We start from the raw sequence: 26175 nt of genomic DNA, 5'->3' as shown, positions 1-26175 counted from the left end.
GTCATATGATGTTAACTTGTAGCACGTGTTTGAAGAGAAGAGTTTCAAGTCCGTGTGGTGGACTCGATTATGTTAATATGCAAGCCCTCATTTCTCTCCACCTCTTTTTAGTCAGCTTCTTGTCCTTTTACTGAGGGGTTCATTTCTAAGATTTTCCTTGCTTTTAGTGGAGGAAGGAAGGTGCTGAATGGAGAAAGGACCTTTATACAGTCTGCTTTTGTCTCCATCATTGCAGTGAGAAGTTTTCTACAAGATTCTAATAAATAGCTGTCCAAATTACCTTTATTTTTTTCCTTAGGTGGTTTCGTTCTGTTTTTTCACTTTTCCTGCCCGAGTGGCAAAATTTAGCAAACATTCTGGTTTTGCTGTCTCTGAATATGGTGATATTTCAAATATGGGCATGATTTTAAAGAAGTTAATTTTTATTTTAAAAAGTGAATTCTGCCTTTGGTGGCATGTTTAGAAAACAAGTTCCGTAAATTTTTTTTTTAATTATGGAAGAGTCATACATAGAGTATCATACAGTATATGTATACTTTAAAGAACTATCAAATGAATACCAGGACCTACTGTTCAGCTTAAACTAGAATATTATATTGATAGACTAGAACATATTAGTAGTTTTGAAACCTCCCTGATCACGTTTCCTTCCTTCACTTCACACCCTGAGGTAATTACCTCTGTCCCAAATTTTGTGTTAATCACGTCTTTTCTGTATGTAGTTTTACCATATTTGTGTGTGTCACTAAACAACTTTGCCTGTTTTGAACTTACATACAAAATCAAACTAAATATATCCTCTTGTGACCTTTCTTTTTTAGCTTGACGTTACGTTTAGCTTGACGTTACATCCATGCTGACGTGTGTCTGTAGTGCATTCATTTTCATGGCTATATAGTATTCCATTGTATGGATGTGTCACAATTTATTGACTTTACTGTTAAGACATTTGGACTGTTCCAGTGTTTTGCTGTTATGAACAAGGTGGCTGTTCACATTCTTGTTCATGTTTCCTGGAGCACATGTGCAGAGTCTCTCCATTATATACTGAGGAGCAGAGTTACTGAGTCATAGAATATTTATTTGTCCCATCTTTGTGTCTTTTTTATTTTCCTTCTCAGATAATACAAGGTCCTTATAACACTTTACCTCCATTAATGCTTCCCCCCCGCCCCAGAAACATCTTTATTTCACCTATCTCTTTGAAAGACATTTTTACTGAATTTAGAATTCAGGATTGGCAAATTTCTTTCAGCCCCTGAATAATACCGTTCCGTGATGCTCCATTATTCCTGTTGGAACTGCTGCCAGTATTATTGGTGCTCTTCTGAAGGTGATATGTCTTTTATCCTGTGACTCTTTGTCTTTAGTTTTTAATGATGACGTGCCTAGATATGGTTCTCCTGTTTAGGATTTGTCAAATGTCTTTAATTTGTAGAGATTTGGGGAAATTTTTGGCTTGTGTCACTTCAGATAGCACTTCTGCCGCTTTCTCACTCTTTCCTCCTGTGACTCCAATTAAATGGAAGTTGGACTTTTAAAACCATGTCCCGTGAGTCTCCTATGCTCTTGTTTCTCTTCGTGCTTTGATCTGGATATTTTCTGCTGACTCACTCTCTAGCTCACTAATCCTTTTTGGTGCTCTGTCTACTCTCCTGGTTTCATCCATCTGTTAACATTTGAGTTCTCTGCTAAAATTCTCCATCTTTCTATAAATTTTTTGAACATTGCTATCATTCTATTTTAAACTCTGTGTCTAATAACTCTAATGCCTGGATCCCTAGTAAGTGATCTTGTCTGGGGTTTTTTTCTTAGTTTTCAGTCCTTTTGTTTGACTTCCATGTCTGGTAGTTTTTATTGAATGTTGGGTGCTGTGTAAGAAGTGTTTTAGAGCCTCTGCCTGATATGATTTTTCTCTGGAGAGGATTTATACTTCTTCATCCTTCTACTTTCAAGTGCCCAGTGCTTTGATTTCCCCTCATGTGCATTCCCCTGCAGAACTTACGTTCTGAGCTTTTCATTTGCAGTGAGGGGTATATAACAGCAAGAATTTTATAGAGGGACTTAACTTCAGTACAGATCAGAGCCTGATGCTTAAAGAGAAGAATCGTGGGGAAGGATGGTCAGTGGACGGGAATGTGTGTCGGGGGGTAGAGACTATATCAGCCTTAACTCCTGAAATTATAAGAGATCCTTAAGGAAACTTCATCCTAAAGAATCAGTTCTGTTTCGGCAAGAAAATGGGTGAATCTTTTTTACAAACCAGGGTTAATTAGCTTTCTTCTAGGTTGAAAGTACAGTGAACCAGAGCCCCTATTTTTCTATCTTCCTAGTAATTGAAGGTTTTCTTTTAAAAGCAACACAAGACATCAGAATAGGTCCATTAAGTCACCTTTGAAAGGGCACCTTTTGAGTTAAGTGGATTGTGTTTTCTTCCTCATTCCAGGACTTGTTTTTTAGACCTGAAATCTGTTAACCTGGGAATGCCTAATTCAGCAGGATTTTAAAACACCAGATCTGCAGGAAGTAGATGGGTGTGAATTCTGAATGTTCTCTCCCAGGTCATCTTTTGCGGGGTTGAAGGATATTAAAGTTAGGAACACCTACTAAAAGGCCACTAAGGAATCCAGGGGACATCCCAGGCAAATACCAGAGGCTTCTGAGGAGCCCAACTGCAGTTTTTAAATTTTAGTCCTTCTGAAGGGTGGGAACCTTTGAGTCTGTTTTTAAAAGAACCTTCCTGTGGCCTTTCTTTGAGCCTGGGATCAAGCCAGGTCTCAGGAGAAATGACCTAGGACTCAAGTACCTTGGCGCTGAACTGCCTCCGTTCACACCCCCACCCCCCAGGAGAGGCTCACCTTCCCTTGTTCTCCCAGGTGCTGAAGCCCAGTTCCCCGCCTGCTGTCTTCTCCCTCGCATCCATCACACTTGCTGCTGAACAACCTCCCTGACACGTGAAAAGTTGGCCCTTGTATCTCTAGCTCCATCCCATCTACCCCCATGCAGTGCAGTTAGTAGGAAGAAACAGCACCTTGGTGTCCACTGAACGTTGTGTTCCGCTCAGACTGGGGGAGGTGGGCTTGGGGAGGAGCAGCGCAGCAGAGGTAGAGAGGAGGGGAGTGAAGCCCGAGCTGCAGGAGCCCTTCTCACCCCCCTAGGAGCATGGTTGGGCTTTGCTGACTCTCTCCCCACAGCCCGCTTAGCTCTCCCTCCCCCGTCGCCCACCCCCTCGTATGTGTGTCCCCACATGTCAGTTACTGGCACACAGCAGCCCATGCCAGAGCGACAGCCTCTCAGCAGCTGGATTTGCTTGACCACAGCAGCTCTGACGGAGTAAATCTCTCCGCTTTGGCACTCCACCTGCTTCAGCAGATCCTTCTGTGAGAAGCGGGGAGGAAGAGCAGGCCTCTTCACAGGCAGGGACTCTTGCAGTCACTGGTCCCAGTCCCCGCCCAGCGTGGCTTCCGTATTTCTCCCCAGCTGCAAATGGTGCACGGGCACGGTGGCCTGGCGTGGTGTAATGTGGTCCACGCGGTGGGCATCCACAGAACCTCCTCTCTGTCTGGGGCCTCTTTCAGATGTGAGGGTGAGAGCTTTGGGGAGAGGGGGAGATGGATTTTAGGCCGCATGGCCTAGGGCAAAGTGTGGGTGATGGAAAGGGGTGGGGTGTCTGAATTGGGGTACTCGTCAGGAAGGGGGACTGGAGCCTGACCCTCTTTCTTATCCAGGAATTTGCATGTCATGTTTTGGAAACTTTTACACTTCTGTCAGCTTCCTTCCTTTGTCGCCACCACTGCTTGGGAAAGGAAGGATGTCTACCTGGCGTCTCTATAAGATTTTCACTGGCATTCAGGAGGAAATTTTCCTTGGAGACAATAACAGAAATCACAGTTGGGTTCTCTCCATAGATTATCCAGTATCAAATATACGTGGATACTTAGCGGCTTAGCAGGCTATTGCTGGAGATGATCATGGTCTTTCCAGTTTCTTTTTTTTTTTTCCTTCTAGTTTTATTGAGATATAATTGACATACAGCACTGTAAACATCTAAGGTGTACAGGATAATGATTTGCCTTAAATATTACGTACATCATGAAATAGTTACCAAGTAAATTTAGTGAACATCCATCATCTCATAGAGATATAGAAGAAAAGAAAGGAAAGATGTTTTTTCCTTGTGATGAGAACTCTTAGGATTTACTCTCAACTTTCGTATATAACACAGAACCGTGCTAAATATATTAATCATATACATTACATCGCTCGTACGTAACGTGTTTTATAACTGCAACTTGTACCTTTTTACCACCTTTGTCCACTTCCTCCTCTCCCCACCTCTGCCTCTGCTAACCACAAGTCCGATCTCTTTTCCTATAAGTTTGTTTTGTTTGTTGAAGTGCAACTGACTTACAGTTCCTGGTACACAACATAGGGATTTGATATTCCTGTGTATTTCAAAATGCTCACATTCAAGTCTAGTTATCATCTGTCACCACACAAAGATATTACATTATCATTGACTATATTCCCCAAGCTGTACATTTTATTCCCATGACTCATTTATTTTGTAACTGGAAGCCTGTACCTCTTAATTTCCCTATCCTATTTCACTCATCCCCCACCCATGGCCTTTCCAGTTTCCTCCGTACAACTGGATAATAATAGAGTCCACTTCGTAGGGTTGTTGTGAGGATTAAACTAATAAATGATTTCATAGATGCCACATCCTCAGGACAATGCAGTAAACATTGTTGGCCTGTGTTTACTCTTCTAAAAGTTACGCTGTGGTCTTCAGCAATTGGAAGCTCTCCTTTACCCATTCTGCTCATACGCACTTAAAACTTCACTTATTTGAAGAAACCGGTTGGGTACAGATTTCTTTTTTAAAAAAAATCTCATCATGGCATTTCAAACCCTTGAAACACACCTGACTTTTTCAGTAAGAAGCTCAGCTTATACTGGTGCCTAGCATCTGTGATTGTCCTCTATGATGTCACCCTTCTCCTTTCTTCCCAAGCTTTTGGTATTAAAGAGAATATATCTATTCATTTGAAATACAAAGTACATTACAAGAATGAAGTCCTTGTGACTGGGAATGAGATAAGCTCGAGCTTCTTTTCTATTGTGAAATGTTCTGTTTCTGAATTTCTGCATTTTGAGAGTCTAGTCTATTTATAATTGACTTCTTTATGTTTTCCTTTGTTCCAGAATGGGTATAAGGTGACTCCTATATTACAGGATGAGACATGCAGGGTTCAGTTGGGGAGGAACGGGGAGTGGAGCATGCATTAGAAGAAAGAATAAGATTTGCAGTAATAACCCTTGGCATTTACACGTTGCTTTGTGTTTTTTCCCCGAGTACTTTTAAAACTAAGGTCTCTTTGGATTAACCCAGCAGCTCCGTGGATAGCATCCTCCCTGTTTCACAGATGAAGACACTGTTCCCTAAGGAGAGTGTGTGTTTTGCTCATGTTCATCCGGCTGACACTAGTGACAGAGTTGGGATCAGTGACAGAGTTCGGATCCTTGCTACCCAAAGCGTGTGTGCTTTCCTAGTGTTGAAATAATTATTCTGCCCGATCAGGCATTATGGTGTGACCACCTTGGAGAGATTTTTCCCGCATCTCAGTCAGTCTGTCTCTCGGTTCAGTACTGAGGTGCGGGCCATTTATGCATATTGAAAACCTTGTTGGCATGGCAGATGGAGGTCTCAAGGAGTGGGAAGGTTATTCCCCTTGACTAGCACTAATTGTAGGGAAACCCACCTCTGGCTTCCCTCCGTGTGCTTGAAGGGGTTTTCAGTGGTAGATAAGTGGGTGCCTGGCTCCTCAGCACGATCCCCTACCCCTTCTTGGGGGAAGCCTACGACGAGGCCTGGCTGATACAGAGCTAAAGCTGGGACACCATCCTGTCCACAGCTGGGTTTAGAAATGCGTCCTGCCCACATGATCCTTTATAATTGATGTAGAAAAGAAAAGGGAAAATTGGACTTGACAGACATGATACTTGTCTGTTGTCGAAAATCAGTCTTCCTGATGCTACCCGTGTGTATTCTCTTTATTTCTGTGCTTTAGCCTTCTAGCAAACTCTACCAATCCTTTTTAAAGGAAAAGCAAAATCCTATTATGAGAGTGCTTCAATCCACTCTGAGCTTCTAGATTAATCTGAAACAACATCTGAGTTCACAACTGGGTCAGGAAGATCAAGAGAGACTTGCCAGTTCAGCAGGCGTGTGTCTTGGGCTAGTTAAGAACCAGGCCAGTCTTGAGGTCTGACTTTGTTGCTTTTATGTTCAGACCTTGTGTGCTGAGATAATTCTGGGTGGTTTTGGATAACTTTGTTTCTTAACTGAAAAGGAGTGTCTGTTGCCTGATAAGTGTTTACCCATGAAATAGCAACATGGTGTATGTCTTAGGGTAGGAGGGCTTTTAGATCTCCAGAGCTCTCTGCACCCCCCCCAAAAAAAAAAAAACCCAAGGTCATTGGTTTAGGCATGTTAGCTGGAATAGAATGCCAATCCTAGCTTTAAAATGTCTTTATTATTCTTATTCAGGGTCTCTTTTCTGGATTCCTTCCCCTTTCTCTTTTTGCCTTAAGGGCTATACATAATCATAACCAAGTAGAACTGAAAAAAGACAAACCTGCCCCACTTCTAGTGGATAGAGATCTGGGGTCCAGAAATGCCTCTTTCTTGCCAAACCTCAACTTGTTCCATGCCTTTTTGCTTGTTTGTTTTAAATGCCGGTCCCCAGTCCCAGCCTGCCCCCTCCACCATTTGGCCGAGTGAGGACTAGCTGTTTGGTTTGCCTTGTGTTGGTGACAGATACCCACTACTTGTTGGATCACATTCTCCTTTAACTCTGCTCTGTTCACAAGTATCACAAAAGGGCTTTTCAATGTGAAGGCAAAACTCAGACTCCGAGAATCATTTTTAACGGTGGCTGTTTTAGCAACACGAGTGAAGTGGTGAAGACCTTAGTTTTGAAGCGACTTAGGTCTTACATGACTTAAAGGAGGTTTTCCTACTAGCATTCTGGCAGAGTCAGAAACAACTCTGCAGTTTAAGCCTCCAGACTGCTTGTAAGAAACTTGTAAAAACTGATGACCTCCTGTGTGCCAGGCATTTTGCATTATCTCCTTAACCCTTCAAAGCAGCCCTTTAGACTGTTTTTTTCAGAACCAAACTGAGGTTCCAGGAAGTTAAGCAGCTCTCACCAGCTTGCACAGCACGCGCGGTAAGGACTTGACTCCTTTGCCCCTGCCTTTTGACTGCGTCATGGCAGCACCCCCAGAGTTCACGGCGCCCTTCCTTCTGGCACCGTATAGCTGGGGTTCTGGGTTTCCACTTTCTAGCATAGCTTGTTGCAGCCCATGGCGGCTCTGAGACCTGCAGCCGTACAGCCTTACGCTGGAAGAAGGACTCTCCCTCACACACGAACTCCTAATACTTCTCTACCTTTTCCTGTGCTGCGTGGGTCACATCGGCCCTGGTGACAAGGAAGATGCTGTCATCAGCAGTAACTCAGTGGAGCAAGGATACTAAAGAGAAAATTTCCATTAGGTAAATAACTGTGAAAGAAGAACCCCAGAGCAGGGGGAGAAATTCAAGCCCAGGCTTCTGTTACACTGGCCAAATATCTTTGGCATCCCATGCTTGCTGAATCTCCTAAAAGGGTCAGGAAAACTGATAGGACGAAACAGAGGGACACAGTGTAAATTTTTTCTCTTGCATCATTCCAGCATCTACTTGAATTTCAGTTTTATAAAATCAGCTGTTCTGAGCCCGGCTCTAAACCCAGGCTAATTTGTAGTGGCTCCATTTCTGTAGACAGTGGGGTTATTTTTGGAAGGTGGGGTATTGACACGTAGTGTGTGTCAGCGACGCAGTAGAATGGGCATCTTGAAGTACTTCTGGGATTTTTACCCCCTTGCTGAAAATACGGCTTTATAGAAATTAATGACTTCTGGCTGGGGCCAGAATTCACAAGTGTGGCATGTGCTAAAGCGTCCTTCAGTGAAAGAAGGGGGGAAGTCACTGTTGTTTTTGCAAGGGTAATAGCAGGTTTTCTGAAGGACATCCTGTTCCTTCAGAACCTTTCATTTTAGCTAGGACGGTATTCACTTGCAGCCTTAAGTTTTTTGTGGACTTGAAATGGCTACCAAGTGAGCTATATTGACCTAAGTCCCTGTAAATGCTCCTTCTGGTGTTGAGGTGTAGCTTACACTGAGTGGAGTTACGAGTTAGCTACAGATCACCCTCCAATTGCTAGCTCATGCTGTCTGCTCTGGCGCTTCCCTCCCTGACAGCTTCCGCTGTACCGGGGACACACCTGCCAGATGCTTTATGTGCTCACTGCCTCATTTAATCCTCACAACAACCCTGCAGAATCCGATTGTACCCATTTTGCATGTGAAGAAATTGAAGTTTGGATAACTCAATACTGTTTTTCTTGAGTGCTTCGTGTATTAGGCTCTGTGCTAAGTGCTTTGCACGTTTTATCTAATCCTTATGGCATCCTTGTAGATGGCTATTCTTATTCCCATTTGAAGATGGGGAAACAGAGGCTCACAGAGGCGAAGTTACTTGTCCATGATCTCGCAGCTATTAAATGTCACAGTCAGAATTCGAGCTCACGTGTAAATGTCTTTCCCTTATGCCACTTACCTATCTTCTTGGAGGAGAGAGGCAGACACAACTTGTGATTTATGCTTCTCCTTCACAAGCCTGGGGCGCAGGAGGGTTCCGTACATGTTTGACTGATTAGTTGTTTGACTGGGTGCAGAGCTGGATTGGACTTGCTTGTATCCTGATGATTTTCAGCTTTCCCTCCAGTGCCTCTGGGATTGGTTTTCCTTTGTTTGAGTATCTGCCCCCAGGCTTCATTTCCCATTTGGAGCATCTGCTATGAAAAAGTTTCAGCCTGAGCTCGATTTTCAATGCATATGGCTTTTCTTTTTAAAATGCAGAGGCAGAGTTGGGGTGGGTGGTGAAGCCTGTCCTGCACCAGCGACTCCCACATGATGTTGTAGCTCTCATGGGAATCTCTGCTCTGTTTGGATGATCATTTTCAAAGTCAAGGACATGTGTGAAACAACGCTTCCAGCCTCAGGGAAGACCAGTTCCAGAGGGCACCCATAAAGAGTGCTTACTGGAATCACCTCCCCCTACAGCCCATGTGTTCTCACCCTTTGAGGGAGAAATAAGATACGGGGTGTGATTTACTTTCCCACTGAGGTGGGGAATGAGAGATGGAATTAAGGATGACTCAGTGCTCCCACAGTGAGAGAAGGCCACAAGCTTTGTGGTGCCCTGGATTCAGTACTCAGAAGCCCAGTGGACTGGCCTGAAGCCCAGCCTCTGACCCTTCATCTGGCTGGCTTCGGTTTAGTTCCTATAAAATATCTCTCCCTGTAAAATCTTATTAACCTTTCATCAGTACGGGTTTGGTCGGATCATGGATTTTCTACATCATTGCAAGTTTTCTGAGTTCTCAACGTCACATTTCTAGGGGTGAAGACTTTTGTAGTCATTTCCTGTTAATACAATATCTTTGTACCCTTTACTTCCACCCACAAGTGACAAAGGACAAGCCCAGTTGGCTTACACAGTAATATTTTAATAGATAGAGAGGTGGTAATTCAAATGGAATCCCTAGAGTAGGTGGAGTAGGTGTGGGCACCTTTCCAGGGCAGTGGTGAGGCCCCTGAGAAGCACATGGAAGAATCCAGCATTTAGAGGGACGAGTGATCTCTTAGGTCATCTTATCCCATCCTCCTGAGGTCAATATGGTGTTTTCGTGCAGAAAACACCCAAGACCGGTTGGTGCTGGGGTGCCGGGGCTGCTGCAACAGAATCAGCTGGCAGTTAGGCTCCCTCATAGACCTTGGATATTGAACTTGTTTTCTTGATGGACGGGGTCAGTTATAGGAAAGGGGTTGGTACTGGGCAGTTTGCCTGGATTATTCCCCCATATTCTCTTGGGGGGAAAAGTATTATGAGGTTTTTAACTTCTTCCTAGTTGGCTGCCAGGTAAACAGGACGTTAATTTAATATCCCTTCCAGGGAGATCTCTCTTCTCCAGGAAGGTAAGAGTTGAACCGCCCTCTCACCTTTTCTGTAATATCAGGGGGAGGCATTTTTGTCCACACCCTAAATGAGGGCCACTGGCAGTCTACATAATTCCAGAACATAGCAGGAACTCTTTCCAAAACAAGGGTCACATTTCTCTCTCTTCACTTGATTCCCAAGTGCGTGTGCACTTTGTGTTCCAGGTTCTTGTAGCTGTTTCATGTATGGAATTGTTATCTTCCTAACGAGACTGTCATTTTTGAGAATAGGTCCAAGGCTGCTATTCATTTGTATCCTCAGCAGTACCTAAATCTGTGCTGGGCCCAGAGTAAGTGCTTAATAAAGACGTTCTAACTTGGATCATAGATCACAAACTGTCAGAGCTGGAAAGGACTTTGGAAACCACCAAGTCCAACACTCTAATTTTATAAATGGTACCACTCCAAAAATTCACTTTGGAGGCTGGTGTTTATCTGCTGGAAAGAGAGGGTTTTATGTTTTGTTTTGTTTTGTTTTGTTTTGTTTATGTTAAAGCCTAGTGCAAATGACCATAAATCTAAACCTGTGAAAGGCTTTCTTCAAATGGTGCAGGATGTTCCTCCTTGGACTAGTAGCTGACTAATAATAACAGTAAGAATGCTAACTAGATTCCTACCCTGAGCCGCTGTCACTGATTCTTTTAGCCACATGACAGTGTCAGGACTATCTCCATTCTCCAGATGCCGAGAGGGAGGTGCTGCGGTCAGGCACCTGGCCCAGGGTCACGTGGCCAACGGAATGGTTGAGACTAGTATCTGGTTTGGCCAGACCCCTGAGCTCGTGGCCCACAGGGGCTCTCAAGTGGGATCCCCCACTTAGTACAGAATCCCATGGTGTCTCCATCCTAAAGGAAAGTGTAAAATCACTTTTCATTAACCAGTTCTCTAATTAAACAGGGAGTGACAGGGAAGGTTAGGCAAAAAAGCAAGTAATGATAAGGATTGCATCTCCAGAAAGGTCCGTGATCACTGCCTGAGATCATAAAAGCTTTTGGTCAGAGGGAAAGGAATGAGAGCTCCCAAGTCTTGCTCCAGGAACCGTTACTTTACATGGAACTGCTGTTCCTTCCCCTAGTCTCTCTTCTGTGCCCAGAACTCTCACCTTCCCTCGTCTCTCGTGTCAGAAGCCTCAGGACTGATGGCTTTCAGGGCAGATCTGTGTGCCCCTCCTTGCCAAAGCAGAATGAAATAGCCTTGTGATGGCCAGGCTGCCAGTGTACCGGGTCCTCGCCGCAGGCTGTTTGCCTCGAGTCGTTCCTCTGAGCTTTGTATCTAAATAACATTCCTGTGAGTCTTCTAAAAGGTTAGTCCTGGGTCATTGGCACTTAAACCACTTGTTTTGGTAGATCCTTCTCGAGAAGGTTAATTACATATTTGATATCCTTCCCTTTTTATGTCTGAATGATGAGGGTAAGTACCCTGTGGTTTATTAACTGTCACTTTAAACCTTTTCAAATTGTCTTGTGACAAAACAGAGTTTTATGTCCTTTTTATCCAGCTTTGATGGATGAGACAGCTTCTCTGGTTAAAGTATGCCAGGATAAATAAAATCTCTCTCTGATTGGTGGGGGAGGATTTTGCATCTGAAGTCATGGGTTCAAGTCTGCCACTTTGTATGGAAGGTAACCTAACCTGTTAACCTTTCCATAGACTTTGTTTTTCTTTTGACAAATGGAGCTGGGCACCTAGGCACTTGGTAACTGTTGAATAAGTGAAAGAAAAGGCATCTCAAAATGTGGATGCCAAATCCTGAAGCAACAGTTGGCCACTTTTCTATTTTGAATCCCACTAATTCTTAAGGCAAAGAACCTCTGTCCTTACCGTTATAGAATCCCAAAGCTCGCCTCTCCTCCCTGAGGCCATTTTGTTATACCTTTAATTTTTCAGTAAGTTTGCAATAGGACTGTGAAAGGTAAATGTCATTATGGACTTTTAGTAGTTGTTTGCAAGCCTTGTGTCCACCTGTGTAAATGTCCCACAATTGGTTTTGTGTCCAGTGCTTGAAAACCACTCTTCCGGGACACACAGTATATGTAATTCAGCAATTAATCTCTCTCTCATTCAGTATTTACTGACTCCCGGCTAAGAGCAAGGGAAGGTATTTATTTAAAATAATTAAAACAGTAAAAAGTCTTTTCCTCCTGTTTTGTATTCATTCCAGTTTGCGGGGACGTTGTCAGATGGCTTAGGGAAAACGATGGACAATCGCCATCAGTCGGAGCGGGAGTACATCAGATACCACGCGGCCACGAGTGGTGAACACCTTGTAGCTGGCATCCACGGCCTGGCTCACGGTGAGTCATGTGATATCAGGCCGCAGAAGAGTGGCTCTTCTGCCCCAGGTCCTCGGAGGTGCCTTTTGCCCATCCAATTGCAAGAGGAAACCCTAGCTTGGTATCTGGGTGTGCCTGAAAGCCCTCCAAGCTCTCTTGTTCTGTCCTCCCTGGGTTGAAATGTTACAGCCTGTGAGAACTCTTCATTCATTTTCAAAATGTTGTGCACATTGCAGTTCCTTCCTGTTCTCTGGCTTCTGTCCCCGAAGTGTCCTAAGGTATAAAGATCGGAACTCCTTTTTAGAATATAGGACTGCTGCTTCCAGACTTCCCTTCTGCTTACGGATTATTCCTTCCAGAGAAAGCAAAATGTGAAACTGGCTGCCAGGTTTGTGGCCCCGACGTTTTTGAGTCTTGTATAAATGCACATTCACAGGGATTATACATCCTTGTGCCCAAGAGATGTAGGAGATGGCATGAGCCTGTTAAGTCTCTGAATTTGTTTGAATTCTGATTTTTAATGTTTCAGTCTGACTCATTTGCCTTTTGTTGCATCAACAACTTCTCAGCATGGCGTTGAAGGCCCCTAGGAAAGTAAACCCAGCCAGCTCTTCCCTCCACTGTCCCCCAGCCACACTATATTTCAGCCACCCAGAGCCATGTCCTGCTCCGCAGACGTGCCTCCAAGTCATTGATCACTCATGTTTCTTCTACCCTCCCCTTCTGTGCCTCACTTCCTTGCCTTTCATAATCCTACTCCACCTACAAGTCTCAACTCAGATGACGTTTGCCCAGCTCCACTGTCAGCAGTTAGAATCGATGATGATTTGAGCACACAAGGCAGTCTGGGTTGTGTATGTAGCTAGCTCTGTGTGTCTTGCTTTCCTGATGGGCTGCGAGGGCCAGGAGAGCATAAAGACCACCTCTAGTCACGTTTGTACTTGGGCAGAGCCTCACGTGATGCCTGGCGTATAGCTCATGCTTAGTAATGGTTGTAAACTAAACTGTTGGTACCAGATTCTTAGGACTAGTCTGAAGCTATCAGAAGTTATATCAAGGTTAATCAAGTCTTGATTGTCTGCATTTGGAGGAAAAAAGAAGGAATAGACATAATAAAAAAATCATGTTTTTCTTAGTTTTTGTTTATCAAGTTTCCTAATGGTGAGGATTGGATCAAAATACCTCTGCTTTTGCTCAGCCTGCCCAACTGGAAAGCGAGCAGCCCCCAAGGAGACGTCCAGCTAGAAGTAAAATTTGGCTGAAATTGATCTGTTTATGGACTTGAAAAGTAGATTGTTGGGCAGTCATTTGGGTTTAAAGATTTAATCATTCTTTCTAGTAACTGTAATTCAGAGGACTGGGTTTTTTTGTTGTTTTAATGAGTATAAAGTGCTCTGCTATGTGTACTTGTCTTTATCTGTCCAGCATCCTTGTGATGCCGAGAGAAAGCATGGCTGTCCTCACTTTTTAGATGGACATACCAGTGTGCCAAGAAAATGAGTGATTGTCTCAAGGTTGTAAAATCCCTTCCAACCAAGGATCCTTCAGATAATATGTACAACACCTCCAGGAGCCAGTTAGGCCATTCTAAGACCAAGAACCAGTGGCCTCATCCAAGGAGGATCCATTAAGCCCTGGGATATATGAAAGCAGTAGCCTAGAGTGAGATCCTTCCTTCAGGATGAAAAAAAAACCCTTAAAAGATAACAAGAACCAGAAGCAATTGAATCTCCTTGGTTTAAGAACTGGGAGGCATGCTCCGTTCTCCCTGTAGGCCCTGCTTGACCCAGGTTTAGTAATGTTCTGTCTCTGTCATGAGCTTTGTTCAAAAGTTTGGGAAAGGCATATTGCCTCACTGGAGCAAATGGACCCGGGATGCAAAAGAAATGTTGTGAATTGTTAGTACATTCTCACCCAAGGAACTTCCTTTACCCATTTGTCTCACTGGAGCTGAAGCGTCTAGAGAGTCCTCATACCCCCACTGTCAAAGGGTAAACACCAACACCCTGTGAGTGTCCCTGGCACAAATCCTGGAAATGCTTTTTCCCTGCAATGCCTGTGTCCTCTCCAGCCTTTGCCAACTTCTGGCCACTTTTGAGGCTCTTTAAGGTCACTGTTGTCAACTTTCAAAATGTTTGGAATGTCCTTTTGACTTAGGTTGGTCTTTTGAACTGGCTGCATTGAGGGTCCCTGCTGGCTTTGGCAGCTTTGGGGGTGCCCTTCATCAAGGCTTCACCCTTTACTCTGATCGCCTACACCTGTTTCAGCAAAGTGTGCAGTAGCTTTACCCCATTTCAGACATTTGGTGGTGTTTGTCAGTCACACAGTATTCTTTGAAAACTGAGGATTTATATTTAGTCATCTCTCCACCTTATGTTTTATGGGATCCCCACTTTCCCCAAGGGCCCTGTTTGCTAGTCTGTCAATTAATCCTGCGTCTACACCCTCTCCTGATTGCGCATATGCTATTCATACTCTAAAATTAAGAAGTAGTCACCGTTAACCTCTTCGCTTTACTTTGATTCTTTTTTTGTGTGTGTGCGGTACGCGGGCCTCTCACAGCTGTGGCCTCTCCCGTTGCGGAGCACAGGCTCCGCACGCGCAGGCTCAGCGGCCATGGCTCACGGGCCCAGCCGCTCCGCGGCATGTGGGATCTTCCTGGACCGGGGCACAAACCCGTGTCCCCTACATCGGCAAGCGGACTCTCAACCACTGCGCCACCAGGGAACCCCTCTTTGATTCTTTTAAAAGTGAAACGCGCTTTACTTCTGACCAATATGTAATGTATATTCTCTGACTCTAAACCCAGTGGGCAAGTCTGCTGCCTCCCCATCTTGAGTTGGCCTGCCTGTGACCTATCAAGAGATTGACATTATGCCCCTAAGTTTACCTTGCCAGGTGCATGGAATTGAGGGGTTTGTCTTTAAATGCTTTTGCTTTTGTCCTTGGCCAGCTTACAATAGCCCTTGTCTTTTCTGCTAGGTATCATTGGTGGACTGACCAGTGTTATAACCTCAACGGTGGAAGGTGTGAAAACAGAAGGGGGTGTCAGCGGTTTCATATCTGGCCTTGGGAAGGGGCTTGTTGGCACTGTAACCAAGCCAGTGGCAGGCGCCCTGGACTTTGCATCAGAAACAGCCCAGGCGGTGAGAGACACAGCCACACTTAGTGGCCCCAGGTCAGTGGTTGTCGGAGGAGTGGCTTGTGCAGTTTCCAGCCCGGGTCTGCTGCCTCTCCTGAGCCATACTGATATGTTGAATCCTATACTTTTTCTGCCTTAATGATGTGATTTTTAAAAATTTGAATACATGTAACTAAAATTTCTGACCTGCCTAATATAGAGGCATGAAAATGAGGCACAAAAATCTGGCATGAATTTTTCCAGATCTGTTTTTATATCTGTATCTATCTATCTATATCTATATCTGCATGTACTGGATATGTGTGTGTGTGTGTGTGTGTGTGTGTGTGATGTTGTTTTTCATTAGAGGAGTCAGAAATACGATTGGATCCTTACACACGTTCCCTGTTCACCAAACTAACTAGACCCCTACATGCCCATTAAGAATACTCTCAGGCCATAGGATGTGTCTTGCTCCGAGACCCCATGGGGTGGTTTGAGAATCCCTGCAACTGCGGTTCACCACATGGGTCTGTCCCTTCTTAGCTCTCCTTCCACTTGAAAGTGCCAGCCAGTTCCCCAACCTCATAAAGAAACTCCCCAAGGAAGTTGGCAGTTCTTCTGTGGGATGCTGTCTTGCCTTGATACCAGCTGAGACAGGAAATCAGTGACAGCCCATATGGCTCCAAATCTCATAGAATCCAACAACTTTAACATCGCTCTTTGTGTTAGTGGCCTATTTTAGCCTCCCTTTTTCAGAGTGACTAATTGGGGATCTTATCAACAAAGGGTATAATGAATGTTACGGTTCCCAGCCAAGCTGGACTCCACTTAAGCCCAGGAGGATTTCGCTGCTGCCTGGTTAATGGATATTCCCTGAGTGAATCAGTGTCCCCTTTTAGAACGCCTAGGGCCTGGGCCACGTCCACACCCTATCGCTCCCTCAAATAGGATTTGAAGTGAAACCGTCCGCAGTTAAAGTGAATCCATTTTCTGTCACAAGGAAACCTTACTGATGACACATTACTGCACTAGGGGAAATACTTAAGATTGTAGACTGGGACCACGTAATATGTTCTGCCAGAAAGTCTTCCATCTGGAAGCAGCTGCTTTTTTACAAAAGGATCTGTAGGGTTTACTTTAGTTAATGTTACATTCTCTTCTCAGACGCAGAGCTGAAATAATCCTTGAGCATATTTTGGAGCATTTATGGAGTTGGGAAGAGGGGCAGGAGGGAGCCTTCAAAAGTGTTTCCAGTTAGTTTTTCCGTGTCTGCTCAAAGCCCAGGAAGTCCGCCACAGGTATTTTGTTAGGACAGTAAGACCTAATGAAGCACGAGTAAAGCGGAAGGCCCCTAAGAATTCCAGAAGATCCATCCTCATCCTTAAAATCCGAGAGTGGTCAAGGGACTACGTGAGTTGTTTCCAAAAGGGTCTGAGATGTATGTGTTAAATTGAGAAATACTATATTTTGTGCTGTAAACTCGAACGATGTTGACCAGAAAGAAACCACTTGCATTTTATACACTGTCAGTTTGGAAATCTTGATGAAGTTTTGCATATTTTTTAGGGCACAAAATGGTTGCTGCAGAAAGGTGGTGGTGTCATTTTTACCAGTTGTCTGGCTTTGCTGTAGAAGGTTCTGTTTAGTGTCAGTCAGTGTATATCTGTCACTCATTCATTTTTCAGTTAGTAAATATTGATTAAAAATTGCCTAAGAACTCAGGGTTGGGAATATAGCAGAAAGCAAGGCTGTCCCTAGTCTCAAAGGACTTACAGTCAAGCGGGGCAGCAAACGTAAAACAAATAATCATATAAATAATAATTTGCTAAAATTGTGATAAATAACACAGGAGATTTACAGAGTGCTGTGAGACTGTATAATTAGAGAAGGCGAGGAGTAGAAGGTTTGCTAACGTGGGGTCAGTGGGGTCAAGGGAAGTGACTTTCCTAGGGAAGTGATATTTGAGATGAAGCCTGAAGTAGAAGTATGACTTGGCCAGGTGAAGAGAAGAAAGAATCACCTTCTAGGTAAAGGGGTGCAGGGAAGCTATGCAGCTTGTCTCAAAGCGACCAGCAGTTGGGCAGTCTAATTCAAGTGCCCAGAACGGCTGTCTTCTAGTCACTCACTCCTCCTAGAAACAAAAGCTCTAGTGCTGAGTGAGGGGCAGCCAGCTAGCCGTGGGCCTACAGACACGGAAGCTCAAAGCGGGGGGCATTAAGCTGCTGCCTCTCCTCTCTGTCCCTGGAGGAGCCAGTAGTGGGAGAGCCAAGGCTGCAGTTACCACGTGCTAGACCTGTGAACTGAGGGCCTCAGAGAAGCTTGGCCCTTTACCCTTCATTGCACTGAAAAGGCACTACAGATTCTTCGGAAACTCTTTAACCAATTTCCCTTAGTCCATTCGTCTAGATCCAAAAGTAGGGTTATTAACAAGGAGCCAAGCACTAGAGAGAAAAGAGCACTTGACCCCGAAAACAATAGCACTCGGCCCCAACCCCCTTACCTATGAGCTTTGGGCCCTTGGTCAAGCCTCCTAGCCTCTCGAAGCCTCAGTTTCTTCCTCTGTGAACTGGGATAAATATACCTGTTTGTTTATTCTCTCTCTCAGAGGTTTGAAGCCCAACCAGAGTTATTTTAATGTGGATGCTGTAAAGAACTATAAAATGCTGGGTGATATTACTTTTGAAGTCACATTAAAGGAGCAGAGAGATTTTTGCAGGTGGAGAAATGTTGCAGTGCCTTAAGGGTTTGTTCTGATGACACTGTGATCTCTTAGGAACGTACTAGCTCTACCAAGGGATAAATCACCCTGATTTCTTGGAAGTGAGTTATAACTGTCTCCAACCATCCCTGTTGATTGAACAGGATCCAGGGGTGTTACTCAGGGTTTTTCCCCACTGTTTAGACAACAGGGACTAACTAATGATTTGAAGGGATTAGAAGTGAGATTCTGACCGAGGGCTGACCTGAGTCCAGGGACTGAGCCAGCGATAGAACCCAGGAGTCCAAGGGCTCTGCCTCTGAGTCCACTTTTGGAATGAGACTTTCTGCTTCCTTTGTAATATTTCATCCAAGTGAGGGCTTAGATCTTAGCATCTATGTTTTAACTGACCCAAATTTTAAGCAGATGATAGCAAAGTAAGCCATAAAACTGTGGAAGGCTATTCCTTCCAGTAATCCATCTGAAAAGTGGCCTTACAGGAAATATTGGCTCCTTTTTGTGTTTATTTGAACATGATTTTATTTATAGGGAACCCCCCCACACTTGAGTTCTTTTAGATTAAAATACTTCCAAGTTCCTCTCCTTGTTGGAGTGTGCAGGCATTCCAAGAAGACAGCCACCTAACTTTTCCCTAAAATTTCCATGCAATCTAACAGTTCTTGGGAAGGCAGGTGGGGGTGGGGGAGAGGAGAGGGTGGAGGACAGCAGAGCCTTTGGCCTCAACATGAATGCTGTGGACCCGTATCCCCTGCTGCATTTGTTAACCGTACAAGTATGTGTGGTTTGGAACTGAAGGAAGAAGCCTTTTCCAAGGCAACGTTCTGCTGGCTCAGGTTGCATCTTCTCGTCTCTGTGTGTTGAGCCACATTTGTCTGTTCCCAAGTAAAGTTTATGAAAATGGCACCGATGCAGCCACACTTGTGGTGCCACTGAAGTCATGTAGACAAGCCCACCACCCTTCAGGAGACCGGGCCAAAGCAGGGCGCCCGCTGGGCTGCACGTCCAGTTCTCTGCGTGTGTGGTGGTATTTGCTGGTAGCGTTTAAAAAGATACTTGGGTAGAAAGCCTCAGAGACCCAGGAGCAGCAAAAACACCATGGAAAAGAAAGAAGGGTCTGACCCTGAGCTATTTATTTGCTTGTTTATTTCTCTGAGTACCATATGTCGTACACTTGGGGTCGCATGACGTTTCAAGAAAGTAGCAGATGAAGATTTATGAAGCTGGGCCCCTGGGGTTTCCTCCAAAATATTTCTTCACCTTTTTCGTCAAGACCCAGAACAGGGGGGAGAAGAGGGAGCTGGCAGAACTTGAAATATTTAAACTAATTTAGCAAAGCTCAGGAGTGTTGGGGCTTATCTCATTATTTAAGTTAGATAAGGAGGAAGGGGGAACCTGAGGGATAATGATAGATCATTGTTTAAGAACATAGCATCAGGACTCTGATAATGTTCTGGAATCCCGGGACCCTTGTATTGTGCACGTAGATGTAAATTCCAGTTGCTCTGAGAGCTTTTGAGTAACCGTTTGGTTGGTTTCACAGAAAAGATTTACGGTGGGCATATTTGACTTCTTCAGTGCACATACTCCCAAGACACCATCCAAAATCTGTTAGAGACTTTCCACTAATGGCCTCTTAGATGTGAAATTGAAATGGATTTTTTTCAGGAAAAACCCTTTTTGTTAGTGTTTGCATCTTACCCATGACTCTCCAGGATAAAAGGTCATCAGAGCCTGAATGCTGTCAGCTTGGACAGGTGAGAAGAAAATCAGCAAAGGGCATTTAGGGAAGGCTTCTCCTGCTCTTCCATTCTAGTCTGGCAACACTGCTCTGAGAGCAGCTGTTTGCCCTTCTTGGTATCATACATAACACATCAAGCAGAATTGGCTTGAATTAAGCCTTTAGGGAACTTCCAAAGGTAAAAATCGAATAAAAATTTAAATGTTTGTTAGGATATATACCAGAGCTCTCGGTTTTTTCCACCAGTGTTTCCTTCTGAGGCAGAGCACGGTGGACCGATGCCCCATGGATCTGGAGGCAGAGCCAGTCCACCATTTCTTGGAAAGTTTCTGTTTCATCTTAAAACTGTGAATGAACTTTACAGTTTACCCCATGTTTGTTTTAATAGGGTAATGTTTTTAATTGCTACCCAGTAAAATTAGCCGTTCAGAAAGATACACCGTGTCATCCTGTAGCTCCTGCCTCCTGCTCGTCTAAGAAGTACAAGATACCCGTTCCAGATGATTCTGTAGACCCTCATGGCATCGACACAAAGCCGTGGTTACTGGTCTGGGTGAAAAGCAAGAGCCTAGTACAGATTTGACCCTGAGGCTCTGTTTCTCATCTTCGGGCATATCTGTCTGCTGGCTTGGTAACCATCTGCTGGGGCCATGTTGACATGTCAGTTTTATCATGGGAAGGAACTCGATTTCAGTGAAACTCAAAAAGTACTGTTGCGTCCGGCTGAAGGGAAGGGACTGTTCATATCTCTCCCGTTATCCAAAAGTGGCCCCGTGGCTCTAGGGACAGCCCCTTTGTCTGTCTTCTTCTCACCCTTGGGTGTGAGGTGAGAGCCCTGTGTTCTCACTTCCGGATCTTGCCACACCAGCCCTTTCCCAAGAATGCTTGAAGGTAGATGGATCCTTCTCTCACTCCTCCTGAGCAAACCCAGAAGAAGAAACAACATTCAGAGCTGTGCTAATGACATACGATGTCTCACTCGGGTCTGAAATTAAGCTGATGAAGTTACAGGATAAGACATTTTTAAGAAACATCTTAACAGTCCTTCATGCCTTATAAGTTAAAATTTCTCTCACAGGAACACAAGCAGAGAAATCTTATTTTCTAAGACAGACTTCTTCCCTCTTGCTGAACTCTAAATACTGTATTCCCCTTTCACTCAAAGGCTCCAGACGATGCCATTCTCATTATAACTTATGGAAAGCTCAAATCTGTTGATGGAAAAAAAAAAAAGTGTGTGTGTTCCTGCACACACATATTTGAGAAAAGCCTTTCCATTTCTGAAATCCCATGACTCATTTTTATGCAAGATTATCTGTTAGGGAAAAAAACCACTTTTTTGGTCATGGTACATTATTATCGTTTCTAGAAAGGAGAGCATCTATTTTTTGCCATTTTTGGCTTGCAGAGATGACTGACTTCATGGAAACGGCACTATCCTGCTTCCAAAAGTAAAAATAAATTGAATTCAGGCATGTACATCTTTGATGTACAGTCCTGCTATCTCAACTAGCAGGTCTTTGCTCAAAGAAAATAGAATGGAAAGTGTGATTGCTTTCTGATTTGGATTTCTTCCATTTAAAAATTAAATAGTCAGTCTAGCCCTTGCACATGTAGTCCCTTCCTTGTTCAGTGACTTGATTTTTAAAACTCTGGAATGACACCCAATCTTACATACATAAGATATGCATTTGAGATTTTTGCTTTGAACTTCAAGAGAAACAGAAGTGTATTTCTTCCTGAGAAAAATTTATATTCCCTGTATTAGAGAAGAATGAAAAGCCATTTAACTGTTGGTGGAATTCCTCTGGAAAGGCATTAGGTTTACTTATTTTTAGATTTTGATGGCAGTCCTATGTCTTTCATGGTTTTCCCTTACAGAATCATCCCTCTTTGCCCAGGATGAAATTGGAATCTCCCTTAAAGAAAGGATTCAGGTTTGAGTTCATATCCCCTGCTCCCAGAGAGCTTTAGCCAGTAAGAGAATTCTGAGATAGATAGAGGACATATGGGCTAGCAGAGAATTGAAGACTATAGTATTGTTTTACCTGTGAAGGCTTGTAATCTTTGGTGGAAGAAGAGGTAGGTTTGGGTGTTATTAACCCTGAGTTTCCTTGCCCCGATACCTTTATCTAGCACTCTTTTGCCAGACTGCCTCTCAGAGACAGACCTTTGCTAAGTTTCTCACTAATTTGTCAAATGCGGGTGTGGGGGGGAATGAGATTGAACTAGTAAAACATTTTAATCACAGTATACCCTAAAAGAAAGTTTTATTATATTGGGTTTATGTAACTCAAATCAGGTTAACAGTGTTACTTTACTAACCTATATCCTTAGTGGATTTACTTTAATACGTAGAGGAAACTGATTTCCAATTAGCACAAAATTTATACATATGGGACCTTTTAGGACAAAGGTTCTCAAAATATGGTCTAAGGACCCCTGGGGAACCCCCAAACCTTCCAGGGATTTATAAGGTCAAACCTATCTTTCTATATTTATACATTCATTCATATGTCGATATATAGATGGATAAACAACTATTTTTATCCTAATATTCTCTAATGAATGTACGGCAGAGTTTCCAGGAGCTACATACACAATGTGTGATACTACAACAGGTTGGCTGTAGAAGCAGATAAGAGAATGCAGCTGTTTTCGATTAAGTAAGACTTAAAGAGATTTGCAGAAATGTAAAACACTGCCATTCTTTGCACCCTTCTGTGACTCCATGAATATGCCACCAGTTAATATACCACCGGTTAATATACCTCTCTGCCTGGTTAATTTCCCTGACAAGTTGTTCTATTTGAAAGTATGGTGATGATCCGTTGTCCTGCTGACAAATAGCACATATCGGCAGTGGTGGATTAATATGGATCGAACTGTAGGAGCCGCCGTAATGGGATGCTTCACTTTGGCTTCCTGCCAACAATTGTCAGCCTTCCTGGTTTGCTCCTGACTTTTACTGGGTTTCTTGAAGTAACAGTTGGAAAGATTTTATCACATATCAGAAAGACCTCTCACAATAATTTACCTAATTTAGTCCTTCACCTTAACCTACTATCCCAATAAATTTTAACTTCAGCAGCATGGTAAGTGCACAGCAGATGACTTCAAAGTGCAAGGTCCATCTTGTCAGAAGCCCACTCGGTTGTGTTAGCAGTGCCCTGAGCTTGTTCAGGAAATCGAGAAGGCATATCTCTGTTAGACTTTACTTGGCAAAACCTCAGTTTTCTACCCTAGCAAAGTTGGTGAGCAGGATAAACCTACAATATTTGGATAAGCTCATTTGAACTCCTTGTGGAAAGCAGTTTTTATGAGGCAGTTTTTCTGTGTTAACACCAGAGACAGCTCCTAGTAGATTTTCCCCAAACATACTTCAAACATAGATAATGGCAGGGGTGACCCAAGCTGTATCATAAAACCCAGGGACTGCTGAAAACTTCAAAGGAGAGTCAGAGCAGAACTTCACCTCTCATTATGAGGAGGATGGGCCACAGGAATCCTGGCTCACCCTGGTGGCTTGGGACTGGTTGAATCCAGTGTAACCTCACTGAATACTTCCAGGATGAACGGAGGACAGGGCTCTTCGTTCCCCTAGACTTTACCGAGCTGCTCCAGCAGCACGGTTAGGGTAGCGAGACGGGCACCTGCCCACCTGCCGGGGCATCAGGAGGCCAGATTACCATGTGTGAGTGCCTTCATATCCCTAGTGAAAAGATGCAAACCTCAGAAAGTTTTTATGTTTTTGTTTGAACTAATAGGGGCCCCATTAATTCAGTTAATGAGCTTGTGATATTCAGACCTGATTGCTTAGTGAGCTCTCTGGTTTCACATGTAGGCGAATTGACAGTAGAAATTCATCAAGTGGTGAAGCATTGACCTCCTACTGTATTCCAGGCATATAATAGGTATTAAGTACCAAGAATAGTTAAATCCTGGAGTACAGACTGCTGTGAGGAATCTTCCAGATTCTTGAGAAATCATCAAGCTGTTTGTGGGTTAATATTCTTGAATTATTCTTACACGTCCATTGAAGCAAGTTGCCTATGGCTTTCTTGAAGTACCCCTTTATTGGTGATTTGACTTGCTGTTTGTTCTTAAAAACACCAAAACTGCATTTGTATGTCAGTGGTGTATATGGGGTGGTGTGTGTTGGTGTCTACTTGGTAGTTACAGGCACTTTTTCCACATCATTAGGTCTGTCACAGCCCTTTCAAAACAAATCATTATCGTTTTACTGATTGTTTACAGTTGGATAATTATCTCTTGATTCTTCAATTATTCTTTCCACCTTATACATATTTACTGAATATTCTTTAGTGCCTACAGTTAATAAGAACAGTGCTTTTTAAAAAATCTTATCATGTTGACCTTACTGATCTCATTATAACTCATTATCTTTTTGTCTTTTCAAATTGAAGTTTATTTTCTCACAGTCCCTGCATGCCCGCACTTTCAGAAGTCCAAGACTCCTACGTGTGTGAACTCAAAACCCAGCAGTCAACTGCCCCACCCCACCTCTTCCCTGCTCCCCTGCAGGCAGCCACCTCCAGCACTTCTGGCTGTTTCTTCAACTGGAGGCATTTTCCTCCGTGTTTCTTAAAGAAAAAAAGTGACCGTAGTGCCATTTCTTGATGTCATTTGACTTCCTACTGCTGTCCACACATGTCCCCCGCCCCCCTTATGCCCCACTTTTCAGTATACTGTAGTTATACCATCATTTTCGGGTAAGTCAGTAATTCCATTTTTACATTATTACGACTGTGTAAATAATATTCCCAGTGAAGCCATGTAGGTTACTAGGATTATGTTTCCCTTTTGGTTTAACTTTGTAGTTTGTTTTTTCCCCCTGGAGTCAGTAACCACTTTTATTATTGTTTGCTTAGTTTTATATACGCACATTCCCAATTTATCCTCAAACTCTTGTCTGGGTTCAGCTTTTTTTACTCTGAGGTTAGTAACTCCTTTTTAAAAGATTTTTTGTATCTTCCTATTACTAATACATCTATACACTCTCCTGTATATGCTTTAAAATGTATTTAGTAATTAATTTATTAGTTACATTTTTTTCCTTAGAGTGCCTTCCCCTAGCTGCCCCCTGCTCCTATCCGGACGGCCCGCTCTCTAGCTCCTCTATAGAGCTAGGACCCTCGTTCTCTCCTGAGTTTCCTTCTCCTGTTTGTTTGTTTGTTTGTTTATTTTTGGCTCTGTTGGGTCTTCATTGCCGCACGGGGGCTACTGTTTGTTGCGGTGCGTGGGCTTCTCATTGCATTTCTTTTGTTGCGGGGCGCGGGCTCAGTAGTTGTGGCACGCAGGCTCAGTAGTTGTGGCTCGTGGCTTGCAGGCTCAGTAGTTGTGGCTCGCGGGCCCTAGAGCGCAGGCTCAGTAGCTGTGGCGCCCGGGCTTAGTTGCTCTGCGGCATGTGGGATCTTCCCGGACCAGGGCTCGAACCCGTGTCCCCTGCATTGGCAGGCGGATTCTGAACCACTGCGCCACCAGGGAAGTCCTCTCCTATTTGTTTGTTTTGGTCTTCTTCTTTCACGAATAGAGACAGTTCTCAGATGTTTGGTGATTCTTGACTAGCTGTTCTCCTATTTTAAGATGAGGCACCGGTCAGCAGATTGAGGGGCTCCCTGTGTGGGGCCCGGGGCCTTGCCATGAAGGATCAGGTTGGGGGGACCTGTAGATGTTCGTCTTCTGCGGAGGAGGAGCAGGCTGGGCTACAGGTGGGAGAGGGCCCTACAGGTCTCACCGCTTCTTATACAGACTTCCACCCAGTCTTCCTGTTTTCACCACCTCACAGACAGGCCTCCCTGTTCCTCCCCGATGCCCCAGGCCCTCAGAGCTCTTCGGTGCCTCCGTCTTTCTGAAATTTAGCAGTTAACCTACTAATTAGCTCACTGCTTTGTGGCTGCTACTCCCTCAGGCTTACATCTCAGCACCACTTGTCCATCTGCTCTTCAGCTTCTAAAACATTGTTGACACCTTCTCTTTATCCTTTTGGATCCGCGCCACCTGTATCCCTTTGCTTTCGCTTTAGAGGGGTCTCTGGACTCAACGTGTCATATTTAATCAGTAGTTCTATAATTTAGATTTTTCATTAATTCATTCATCTTTTCTCGATGTCATTTCTCCTCCACATCCAACTAGTAGCTCAGAATTAATGTGGTTTTACTGAAATCCATATACATTGTTTCTGCTAAAACAT

General features: G+C 43.9%; 1 protein-coding gene across 3 annotated transcripts in view; it reads left to right on the top strand.

The window, feature by feature from the left end:
- VPS13D (vacuolar protein sorting 13 homolog D) overlaps window positions 1-26175 on the top strand; it is a 244991-nt gene that overhangs the window by 178811 nt on the left and 40005 nt on the right. For all 3 annotated transcript variants that reach the window (XM_060141400.1, XM_060141399.1, XM_060141398.1), the window contains 2 exons: window positions 12269-12401; window positions 15363-15558. In XM_060141400.1, coding sequence (XP_059997383.1) covers window positions 12269-12401; window positions 15363-15558 — 329 coding nt within the window. The remainder of the gene's footprint in view (window positions 1-12268; window positions 12402-15362; window positions 15559-26175) is intronic.

The sequence above is a fragment of the Lagenorhynchus albirostris genome, chromosome 2 (assembly GCF_949774975.1).
Source record: "Lagenorhynchus albirostris chromosome 2, mLagAlb1.1, whole genome shotgun sequence".
Taxonomy (NCBI): Eukaryota; Metazoa; Chordata; class Mammalia; order Artiodactyla; family Delphinidae; genus Lagenorhynchus; species Lagenorhynchus albirostris.
The sequence above is the reverse complement of the archived record's forward strand: the minus strand, read 5'-3'. Positions and strand labels throughout refer to the sequence as shown.